At 36.1% G+C, this 12,905-nt stretch overlaps 1 protein-coding gene across 7 annotated transcripts in view; it reads left to right on the forward strand.

Moving 5' to 3' along the window:
- Positions 1 to 11,460: 11,460 nt before the first annotated feature.
- The window catches only part of KLHL32 (kelch like family member 32), a 94,141-nt gene continuing 92,696 nt past the window's right edge, over positions 11,461 to 12,905 (forward strand). For all 7 annotated transcript variants that reach the window (XM_062488684.1, XM_062488690.1, XM_062488689.1 and 4 more), the window contains exon 1: positions 11,461 to 11,483. In XM_062488684.1, coding sequence (XP_062344668.1) covers positions 11,461 to 11,483 — 23 coding nt within the window. The remainder of the gene's footprint in view (positions 11,484 to 12,905) is intronic.

Here is a 12,905-nt window from a genome sequence, read left to right on the forward strand (position 1 = left end):
AGTATTATTTTTGTTTATCAAGTGAAACAATCATCAAATTTCATATGAACGGTAGTTGCACTTGCATTGCTACCAAGTTTTCCTATCATAAAAAAAAAAAGAAAAAAAAACTACTTGCTTATGACAAAAGGAAGTGTTTAGTGCTACAGTACATTTGGTTTGGATTGGTATTATTTCTAGACAGGAGTTAAAAGGATTCCTAGGCAGTTTCAATAAATGGAAAAGACTGAAGCTCATAAATGTGCCCTACTGGGACACCTAACAGGGATGTGGAGGCATGTGTATTTGCTATGGTGTTGATAGAATTTCCCTATTTTGCCCCTTCTGTTTCCTTTTAAGAGATAAAATGTCTTCAAGAAGATTGGAATGTGGAATAAATAGGTCATATGAGACTAATATGCTCTTGCATGCCTACAGTACATTCATGGTCTTCTCAGCTCTACCACAGAGAATCCCACAAACCACAGAATTGTCAAGGTAGAAAGGACCTCTTGACATAATTTAGTCAAAGCCCTCTATTTAAACAGGGTCAGCTAGATCAGATTGTCCAGGATGGTGTCCAGAGGTGTTTTGATTATCTCTAAGAATAAAGACTCCACAAGCTCTCTGGGCAGTCTGTTCTGATGTTTAACAATTCCTCACAGTTTATAGCATTTTCTAATGTTCAGCAGGAATTCTATGTCCATTAATTTATGCCAATTAAGTTATAGAAGAAACAGAGTTTTAACTTGAATTGTAAGTATCTATTTGTAGCACTTAGTGGTTTTTATTAAGGTAATTACTACCCTTAAAATTAAAAAATAAATGTTATTTTAGAAACAAATTTATTTTTTCCCTCCTGCTTGGCACTGTTTAGCTCTCTCATATATGGTGGGATTCTAGTACTTGGCATTCAATTCACAAACTTCAGTTAGGCATGTAGGTCTGTCTCCATAAATCACTGATGTTTGGTTCTAGGAGCAGTATTCACAAACACTAGAGGCTTGCTGAGCTTACCAGTTTAATGTCTGGATAGTGATAGATGCTTCAGAACAACGACTCAATGAACTGCAAGTTGCTTGCACTTATATAAAGGGAAGAACAAGATGTCAATTTGACTGATAGAAAATATAAAAAGTATACAAGTTTTAAATTCTTCACTTCTGCAAGTAAGCACCTATCTGTAGCCTTATGCAATCTTTCAGAGGTGCCCTTGGGAATTTAAACAGCAACTTGTGTTAAAAAAAAATACTTTCCTTCTGAAATTTACCTTCTGGTTTGTTTGTTTTGGGTTTTTTGTTTGTTTGGGTTTTTTGATTTTGTTTTGGGTTTTTTTTCATTTGTTTAAATAATCTAAGAAGTATTGATGCAACATTTACCTAAAAATGGATCTGAGTCTGTCTTTAGGCCTGTATATACCCAAAGAATTTGAAGTATGAATTCTTGGATTGTCTCTGAAAAGCAGAGAATAGAGCACATTCAAATCTGATGTTTCCAAACGAGAACTTATATATTTCTCTATTAACTTATTTGATAGAACTTAATTGGAGTGATACTTTACTTCAGTAAAAAGCGTTTCCTTAAACTGAGTTTCTTAAGACATGTTGTCAAAGTTATGACTCACACTACAAGTATATCATATGCATCTTCAGTGTGAGGTTTTTTTGGCTGTATTTCCTGTCACTTCCCCTCCCTACCTGGTATGTCCCTTCTGCTCTGAGAGGAATTTTTATTTGTTGTATTAACACTGGGTTTTAATGAAAGTGGTTAGTGTCAGAGCATTTTCTAGGTAGCTGCTCTGGAACGTTGAATGAATTCTGATTAGAAATTGAACATATGTTGAGTAAAGGATAAGAGAAAAAAGGAGATCTCCTATTTCAGTAAAATACTCCAGTGTGAAAATCTAGATTCTGGAAAAATCCTTGGAGAAAAAGAATCCACTAACTCTATCATCAGCTTGGGCAGGACATTCAGCTGTTTTCCAGCATAAGAGATCAGGTGTCCTGATGTTTTCCCTTGTGTTCCCAGCAGATTCATGAACCACAGCTTTCTCTGGTAGAAACTGTACCATTCCCAACAGTCCTAATGTTTCAAAAGCTCACACTCTAGTAGATTGTATTCATAGGGAGCAGGGAGATGACCGCCAAGTAAATCTGCCCCTTGAATTAAGTAAATTGATATCCCTCTTGAGAGCATTTTTCCTTCCACTGGTATGGTAAGAGCATTCACCTTTGTCCAGGTAAGGTTTGTACAGTCCTGTGTGTATAGCAAAGCTGTTGCAGATTTTTGTCTGTGGGTGCAGAAAATCCATCTGACATCTACAGTGCCACTTTGACTGTCCCAGACCAGGCTCGTACTGTGTACTTGTCTAGCTAGGCTCCTTAAGGTTACTGTATAAACATGTCACTGCTGGTGAATGTAAGAATTCATTACAGTAACAAAATATGTACATGATGGAAACTCTATTTTTCCTAAATTATGACTTTGTTTCGTTTTTTTTTTTTAAATCTGCAGAAGGCAGTGTAAAACAGGGTAAAGAGCTAGAAGCAGAGATGATTGCAGGCTTCATTGCTTATGGCTTTTTTGATTGCAGTGTGTAATAGAACTTGGAGATGGGCAACCCTTTCCACTCTCTCCTTCTGCTTCTCACCCACAAACAGAATTTGTCTGTAAGTCTTATTTGTTCTGGTCATCTAATTAGTTTTGATTTTCAATTTAGATTTCTTTAATGTTTAAATCAAATACGTCTTTTCAGTAAAGAAGTGTTTCAGTCGATCTGAGTGTGTTATAAGGAAAAGGTCTAAATGAGATGGATTTACTTCAGAGCTCTAGCTAACTTCAGGTCCTGTCACTCCTACTTAAACTTCTAAGTCAATTATGAAAAGCTATGTGTGGAAATTCCTTTTGTACTTGAAGCACCTTAAAGGGCCCTAAGGGAGTTCAAGCATTCATGTTTTAAGAAGTGATGGAATTAGGAATACCTGTGCCTTTTCTTGTAGTAAGCTGAATGGACGAGCAGCATGATTGGAAACATTAGCACTAAGATCAAGTAAACTGTCAGGAATTATTCACTATAATCCATCATAGTCAGCAGAAAGTGAAAGCATATTTTCTGCAGCTGTTTCTACACAAAAAATGGTGCAAAACTTGGTGATCTTGATTTCTAGTCTAAAATCTAGGTGGAATGGGCTTTAACAGCCATTGATTCTTTTAGTTGCTTTCTTCTAAGTCTGATGGCTTTTCACACACACATTTCAGGCCAGTATCTTCCCTGCCCTTGTCTCTTTGTCTTTCTTCTGTGTGCTTTCGCAGTCTTCTCTCCTGAGCATTCAGTCTTCTTGTCCAGTGATTAGAATTGTATCCTGAAGACCTCTGGCTTCTCTTCCTAGATTGCACTATAGAAAAATCCATGCTTTCTCATGTATTTTCCTAGATACTCATCTGATTTTAGTATTGTGTACTATTTCACTGTTTCCCCTTCCCCTCTGCAAAAGAGGAAAAGCCAGGAAATAACTGTAGCTGGTCTTCATCACCAGCTTCCTCCATGCTTTTGTTTCCTCTTCTTACTTCTTTCCCACTTGACATCTCCCTCTTGGCCTCATCAATGTGAATGACACTGCCCAATTTGCTTAAAGCTGTCAGAAATCTTTTGATGCCTGTTTCTCTTAACAGAAAGGTGTTGGCAAATATCTTTGTTCTCTTACATTGAGGAGTGGAGGAATAGTCCATAAGCCATTTATGTGTCTAGTTCTGGGGTCCTAAACACAAGGAATGGTGACTTGTTAAAAAGGATCCAGGGGAGGATCACAAATATGATCAGAGGGCTGGAGCACTTTTCCTGCAGAGACAGGCTGAGACAACTGGGATTGTTCAACCTGGAGAACAGCTTGGAGCCTGGCCTCACAGTGGCCTTAGAGTAAGGGGCGTTAGAGAAAGGAGGGGGATTGGCTTACATGGGCAGGTTATGGTAGGACAAGGGGAATGGTTTGACAGGGTTTATGTTAGATGCCAGGGTGCAGCTCTTTATTCAGAGGGCGGAGAGGTACGGGAACGGATTGCCCAGAGAAACTGTGGATGCATGATTCCCAGAAGTGTTGAAGGCCACGTTGAATGGGACTGTGAGCAACCTGGTCTAGTGGATTCTGCCCATGGGAGGGGGAGTTGGAACTAGATGGTGTTTAAGGGCTCTTCTAACCCCATTCATTCTCAGATTCTTTGATTCTGTATGGGGTAAAATTGATAGGGATTTTAGTGATCAGTTACTGTGTGACTTGAATATTTTTTTCAAATTAGAAGCATGGAGGTCAGTAATCTGTTGCAGTGTTTTGATGTTTATAGGACTGCTGTGTAGTTGTATTTTTATGCACAGACTTTTTTTCCCCCCTCTGATTCCTGGCATTGAAACCACCCACTGGACACAGAGCAAGTATTTTATGTTTTTGTAATTATGCTGTAAGGGGAAGGGGGAGGGAGGAAGCCCCACTCTTTGAAATACTGTCACTGGCCTGGAGGTACAAGTTATATTGAAGTATAGTTCTGCCACCCTGTGGCTACTGAAGGCCATTCTTAGAAGGTACATGTTTACTTAAGAGCTGGTAGTCACAGGCTTTTACTTTTAACTTCATGAATGCTATTTCACAGAGAAAGTTGAAGGGCTATTGCAGGTCCCATAGAAATGTATGAACTCTTCACTTCGTGATTTTATTGAAATATATAAATACTTGTTCACTGGAAATGCCATGTAGACACATAACTGACCAACTCAGTTACACAAGACTATATGCTATTGAGGAATCACACTTTTCTTAGTATTTTTTGTAGTTTTTCATGTTTCAGTCATAGGTATGAAAGGTTCATGTGGCCCAGTTGCCAAGATTGTAGACTACAGTAATGTATATACCTATCAGGTGTAGGTAGTCTATATGCAGATTTGAAGTAGTTTCAAAAACTACTATATATATATTTTTGACTCTTAATACTCTAGAAGAGAATACTTGTTATGTTCAGTAAAAACATCTTGATGATGGGAAAGTTAAAAATCTAAAGCTTATCCGAGTGACGGCCTGATGAAGTTGACACTATTTCTGACCACACCTCACTATTGTATGTCCCTTTCCATGTTTGTTTATAGGGTTGTCAGGAGAAGTAATTATGATTTTTCTAGTTAAATTTCTGTTGCATTCTGCTATGAAACATTCTGACTTGATTTAGAGAAGCCTTCCACATTTGTGGACCTATTGAAGCAGATCTAGAGGAGGGCCACAAAAATGATCAGGAGGATGGAGTATCTTTCCTATGAAGACAGGCTGAGACCTAGGGCTTGTTCATCAACGAGGAGACAAAGCTCCACTCCAAGACCTTCTAGCAGCTTTCCAATACCTAAATAGGGCTTGGAAGAAGGTGGGAGAGGGGCTTCTTACAAGAGCATGTACTGACAGGACAAGGTACAAGGGGCAAAAGATTTTAAACTGCAAGAGAGCAGGTTTAATTTAGTTTCAGCACCCTCCTTTTACAGCAAACATGACATGTTATTCTAAAAAACTAAAGTTTAGGCTTGAAGAACAGGGTGCTATATATTTCTTTTAAGCCAATGAAAATACAAATCAAATTCCAAAATAACATGCAGTTACAAACTATTAAAGTTGCCCTGTCTTTTATTGCCTTTTTAGAAGGTCTACAGGAAAAATCTTGAAAGCATAATTTTGCAAAATAACAAAGATTTTGGTTTATGCCAGGAGCAGGATGCCTTAAAACTGACCAGAGACCTTTTGACTTGTTCCCTATATAACAACCGTGAACTCAATGTATGGATTAGATACTTCATTTTGAGAGTGCTTTGCATATTTGTTGCCTTTCAGAAAAACTAGAAAATAAGTTAATAGAAAAATAGAATAGTTTGGGTTGGAAGAAACTCCTGAAGGTCATCTAGTCCAGGCCCCTGCCATGAGTTGAGATTTCTTCAATGAGATCAGGATCAAGTTGTAGTATTATTCTCCCAATCAAGATAAATGAATCTGCTCTAAGTTATGTTGTGCTCCTTACAGAAGGTGAGTAATTAGTGTCATAGCTTAAATGACAGCAACAGTGATTGCTCTGAAAAGCTAAGACAATAGTGCACAAAGGTATCTTACAATAGTTGGATTAAACTTGTATTTTTTGAAATGAAATATGTGAAACTGTGTGCAAACATCCTGGAAGCAAACCTTGTCTTCAAAATCATCAAACTTCATCTGTATAGTTTCTTGTTGAGTTACATGATTGTCTATGGTTGTATCACTGGAATGCAACAATCTCTTTCTCAGATGGTAGTTTAGGTAAAATATGCCTTAAGTTACACAGATGACCATAAACCTGGCTTTTTATTTTATCTGATTGTGTTCTCAAAAAATAATTTCCGAATGCTGATATATTGAGATATGTAGGAGATAAAACACTGCAAAGAAGATATAAAGACATAAAGATATTGTTCTACTCATACAGCCTTTAGCCATGTGATTTAATTTTTTTTTTTTTTGGTTTAAGATCCTAATTACTCTGTGAAGTCAGGTGGTAGTTTGGTAGTAATATAAAATAAACCTCATTATTCTAATTGACTGTAGCTGATGGCCTGAAGATAACAATGACCTTTCCAGTCTCACAAGAAAATAGTCTGTAATTAACCAGAAGACTGTAGCAGTTTGAATTTTTTTGTGTTTTTATTTTATATTTATTTTGCTGAATTTTTCTTGAGGTGTTTTGACTGACTTCTGTTTTCCCAAACAAATCGAGGTTTTCAATTTTTTATTCCATCTATGTTGTAATTTACATTAACTCTAAGGGGTTTTTTTCACTACTATGAAAGCTTTTTCTTGAAAGTCACTGTATTGAGGCACTAAATTAGCTGTGCAACTTGTGTTTGAGCTGAGTGATGGTTTCACTGACAACACTGGGCTGTGGCAGAGCTTTTCTCACACTTGACATTCTTGAACATTTTTTATGGAATGAGAAAAATATTTCTATTCTCAAAGATCTCAATTAAAAAGGGAAAAAGTGTTGTCTCCCAGGCATATGGGAAAAGTGTGTTAATATACTCAGAAGAGCAGGTTTGCAGTCAAACTTTAAATGTTTCCAAGTTTCCTTTCGTTTTCCTTTTGACAAATTAATTTGGCAGAGATGTAATTAAAAAAAAAAAAGTAGAAGAAAATGTTGTCCTTATTTTCTATAAATAGTAAACTCATAGTTTTGTTTCTAAAGAGACTCTTACTTCAAGAGAAGGTAAAGTACAGCTTGAAAGGTTGATTTATTCTGACTTATTAAAACCACAGGCAAAAGCAGAAGCTCCTGTGAATAATGAGCCAAGCTAGAACAGAAAATTGCCATGGGTAAATCTTAATGGTCTAGTTCTGTATCCATGACAGCCTCTGTCAGGATGTGCTATGATGCCATTCTGGAATGAAACTAATAGAGTGTACTTCTGTTAGCTTTAGAATGTTGTATGTTGTTTTTTTTTTTAAAAAAAAAAAAAAGCCAAATTTAAATCAGATATTTGCAGCTATCAAAGTGAAAATACCATTTCACTGCATGCAAATGCTTTGTCTTCATGACTTACCCAGTTTGTTCAAAATGTTACTTTTTTGCAGGAAAGCGCTCTTGATTCCTTCAGTTTGTCCATGCATCTAACTTGAAGTGGTATGGGTTTAAGTGGAAGTGTTTTTCCATACTTAAAATACATACTTGAAAAAGGGGTGACTTCAGAGAAAGAAAATAACTAATTAAACTACTTGAAAATGCAAAATATTTCAAAAATTATTTATATATTCAGTATTTTTAGTCTTTTTAACCAGTTCTCGAGTATGTGAATTTTAATAAATTTCTAAACAAGCTAGTTTGGCACACAGGAAATTTAACAAAAGTGATGTTGAGTTACTGTTTTCCAACATAATAGCAGTCATAATTAAGAATGTTAATAAATGTGTCTAAATGAAATATTGCTGTCTGAAAAGATACATTATCTGTGCTCAGAGAAATGAAAAAAAACCCCAATTTAATGTGAAGTTTTATGTATCAACAGTTTTTTATGGTTACTGACATGTGAAATGAAGTTTAATAATGTAACTAAAAGCTACCTATGTGAAATGAGATTAAAATATGTACTTAAATACTCAAAATTAATTATTTGAAATATATTTTTTATAAGCAGTATTGTTTTAAGTAATGTGGTATTAGATAAATGACTGGCTTTCCTATTGCAAAGAAGAAATTTAAAGGAGAAATTAGGGGGCTTTTCGTACACTGGAGGACTTTAAAGGCAGAGCAGTACTTAAATAATGCAGTGTCATTCTGTGAAGTTTAGTGCTAAACAGACGATCAGCAGCTTTGTTTGTGATGAACTAGGTGAAAGCTGCCTTAAGTGGTACCAGTGGTACCAGTGTAAAGGATTCCACAGTTCCCAAAATCCTCACTGCATGCTGTATTAAGAAATGAGTAGCAGAGATCTCCCCAGAGAGGCAAGTCGGTGTCCTGTCACTCTGTGAGTGGCTCTGAGGCAGCACGGGCTGCTTGAGGACATCCCCGAGGGTTCTTGGCTCTTCTACCTCCCTCCAAATGTGGATCATCACAAGAGCAGAGGTTGCATCTGGCTGCAGTGAAGATTTGTCTGTGTTGGCTGCCTAGGTCAGAGAACAGTTTGAAAGATACTTAACTCAAATGTTGTGTTGCAGCTTTTCACAATTGAGCTGTTTTCTTTATGTGTTATAAAAAGCACCAAATGCTCTGTCATTTTCCACCCTGTCTTTTAAAAGAGTTCTGCTCCTGGCCATATTTGCAGGAGAGCATCTCTTCTGTCTAAAAAAGCGTCTTTTAGTGTCACTTGAATACTGTATTAAGCTGAACTCTGTGAAGTGATAGTTGCATGTGTTTCACTTTGATTTTTCTCCTTTTTTTATTTGTCAGTCTCACCAAATATCTGAGAAGGGCAGAGTCTCACCTGTCCCATCACAGCCCAGTGTGTTCCCTAGAACCATGGAGGCAGTTAAGTAGGGTTTTTCTGACTCCTACGTAGGTAATAGAACCCTTGCTTTCCCCTAAACCTAGGCTGGGGCTCAGGGGATGGGAGTGGGATAGTTTAGTAACTCTTGCCTAAGAAGTAATTACCTTAATGAAGAAAACAGTGCAAGCTTTGTGTCAAATGCTATTTTATTTTTGTATTAAGAAGACACTTAAAATCAGGATTTTAAAATAATTTCATTTTTGACCTGGCAAAAATAATGCTTGTATCATGTTCTGTGAGTTCACACTGAAGTTGATTGTAACTCAGTTCTTATTTACTTAGAGCAAATGGGAAAATTATTGATGAAACCACCAAGGTGCTAATTATTTTATATAAGCTTGAGTTATGTAGAAAACCTGTATGTTTTCAGGCATTATTAATAGATTGTAATTTTCATTATGAATATACATTTTTTACTAGTTTGCAAGACAAAGGAAGCATAATTAGAGTGGTAAAAATGTTTTTAGGTACCCAATATAAAATACAGAGCCTGTTTATGCAACAGAATAAGTTCTGTGATGATCTGGACTATGGTTTGGGCAACTCTGTAAAATCAGATATGTGAAGTAGAAAAAAAAAGCTTGCTACTTGAAGTTGGGGGGGGGGGGGAATAGTGAATTTTGGGACACTTAGGGTATTTTCAGAAAGTAGATTGAAAATGAGTTTTATTTTGATCACCTACATCCTTCCCTCATTTCATCTAATCCATATTCTGGTGGCTTGTATTTTCAATAATTAATCAGAAATACGTTCTTGCCTTCAGTTTGTTTCTAAATTATACAAGGAAAAAAAATACCCCACCCCCCCCAAATAAACCCACCAAAAGGATGAGAAAAGATGTAACTGAATTTATTTCAATGCCTCTTATGCATTCATAAACTATGAACATGGTATTGGCTCCTCAAGATTAATTTAAATGAGCTAGACTTTTTCTGGAAAAGGGCACATGCATTCTGCCAATAAATACTTCTGTATACTAAACCACTTCGTCTAATATTTCCAAACCAGTGTTATATCCAGTTAAAATAAAGGAAAAAATTCTGCTTGCTTAGACACCTTTTTTTAGCAATCTTTGAATAAATAATTCCTGAACTCCACTGGTAATTTAGATTGAAGAAGTGGCACAGCCTAACAATGTGCAATGGTTGCAGCAGGGTGACGCTTCATTCCAAGATTTCCTGGGGGTGCAAAAAACCTGCTGTTTATTTTGCTGTTTCATAAGACTGTGACAAAAACATACATGGAAAGACTGACATTTCGTCAGGCAAACAGAGCAAACACTGTTTTGATGTATTAGTTTGTCATAATCATTTGCATGGACCGTGTGATTTCTTTTGTATTGCTTACCTTTGAAATCCTTAGTTACACTGTGTTTACAGAGGAAAATACTGTTGCAGGTTTTTCTTTTTTCCATTTAGGAATGGTACATAATACCCTACCAAAAATATTATCTTCTTCCAGTGCTAGCTGGATCATTACTAGTTTCAATCATTCTCAAATTTTTAATTTTAGCACTTTTCTAGGATGTGGGAAAATTAATGAAGCAATAAGAAAATAAATTTTAGTTTTAAAGTATTATCATATTGGGTTTAGTGTTCATCAAAAAATCACAAAGAGTGAAATAATAATTTTAAAAATGTGTTTTGGCAATTTTAGCATGTATCTCAAACTTGGAGCATTTTCTGTCTTGCTTATATTTTTTCTGTCAATTTCTACAATTAGGGAGTATTTCACTATAATAGGAGGATTTAGATGGATTTAAAGTTTTCCATTTAAACCAAATTTGAAATGTCAGCTGTGCTGTCTGCTACACCAGTTAAAAATTTGCTGTACAACCTCATTTTCAATAACTCAGGTCTTTGTACACCTTAGCTATTCTCTGTTTATTTATATGGTCACTTTAGTATTTTGACTTTAAAAAAAAAAAAGCTGTTGTGTTTATAAAAATGATTGTACTATACTGTTTTATATTTGCCAGAATGATTCATCATAGAGTCATTTAGGTTGGAAAAGGCCCTTAGTATCACTGAACATAAAAGCTGTGTGTTATTCTGGGAAGTAAGCAAACACTAATACATGCCTTTGACTTACTCTTCATATTGAAGGATGTTCGGCACAGTTACTTCCCTCCTTACCACTTTTCAGCTTTTTTGAAATTATATCTGTTCCTGAGTTTGTGGAAAGCATTCCTCAAGGGCAGTAGGTGTGGGACATTCAGATGGCAGGGTGCGAATCTCTAAAAAAAGACTAGAGGAAAGGCCACTTTTCAGACTGCACTCAGATCTAGACAGTGAAACTTGCTTTTGAATTGCACATCCTGAAAGTATTGATCTTTAAGGCTGAGGCTATGTATGCTTTGAATTGTAATGTTCCTCTCCATTCTCTTTTTCTAGCTGGAACGTTTGCAGCTTTCCCTAGAGCATTATAAGTTTTGATATTCAGAAGACTGAAGGATGCCATCTGAGAGGTGCCTGAGGTATAGTGCTTGGTAGTGTGTAGGAAGTTATTAGCATTTAAGATGATGTTTACCAAAGATTCAGTTAAGAAAGTAGAAAAAAATAAAACTGATAATTTTGTTCATTAGATAGGAGTTCATGTTATTAAATACATATGCATGCTATAATCTGCAAAATATAGCCTTTTTGTTGCTTCTTATCTCGGGCAAGGAAAGCTGTGTCTGGGATTGATTAGAGGCCCACAGTCTCTTCATACATTATCTTATTTATGCCTTAGTCTGTGCTTGGGATTTTTGATTTCAGAAGCAACTGGCATTTTACATTTATGCATCTGAAACGGTGGCTGGTGATAATTTTGTGTAGTGTTCCACTGTTCAGGATTCTGTGTATTTTCATTCATAAATTCCAGTTAAATTGTCTTTCATATGTATGCATTCTTCATATGTTATTAGCCCAAGGGTTACAGGCAATTGATTTTTCACTTTGGTCACTGAATTGAAAAATGGATTATGATAGAACTCAGATTTAAATCCCAGATATGTTTCTATTGAATGAAATAGTCCTCTGGATGATGAAAAAGCAAGAGGAATGAAGGTCTTGATTTAGAACTCTGGGAGAGAGGCTAATAAAAACAGAAGTTAAGAGAAACCATCTCAGGGTATCATTAATGTATTGTACTTGCACTAGTTTTAGTCACTTTGCTATGGAAATTACAGAATGGAAATAAGCATTAAAATAATTATCTTGTGTTTTTGCGAGTTGGATTTCTTGGTAACTGTCATTTAGAATATGAATTGGATTCCACAAACAGAACAGCTGAAGAAAAAATAATAATTTGAATGAGTCCTTTTGAAATGTATTTAGTGTATGTCCATATGTGAAACCTAAATGCTCAGAGAGGTGGTAAAATTCAGATACACACTATCCCTGTGTTATTCCTCTTTGGCCAGCCTGCTTCTAGAAGCAGTGTTTTAGTTGTTTTCTTTCTAAAAGAGCAAGTTATATTAGACCAAACAGTCTGTAGGCAGCTTATAGGTGCCTGAGGTGTAGAAGTAGGATGGGCAGAGAAAGGAGAGTATCACAGCCATACAGCTGCTGTATAGTACATACATGCAGTGATTGTGCTGGAAAGATGATGGGTTATTCATCCTGTAAAAGAAACAAACTTCACTTTGATTTATGCTGAGATGACTCTCTGTAAACTCACTTTCTATAAACACATATATGGATTCTCTGAGAATGGTAGTGAGACTACTATGGTAGTCTCACAGACTTCAAATCAATTGCATTGTTTTGTACCAAAGGGGAATTGCTGATATGTTTTGATTTGTTTCCATTTGCATCAGCAGATGCTTGTCTCTTCCTTCTGCTACAGAAAAAGGAAGCTGCAATCAGTTTTAGACTGGATTATATGCAAATCTTATATTCATACATGGAAGTAT

Source organism: Cinclus cinclus, chromosome 3 (assembly GCF_963662255.1).
Source record: "Cinclus cinclus chromosome 3, bCinCin1.1, whole genome shotgun sequence".
NCBI classification, from domain to species: Eukaryota; Metazoa; Chordata; class Aves; order Passeriformes; family Cinclidae; genus Cinclus; species Cinclus cinclus.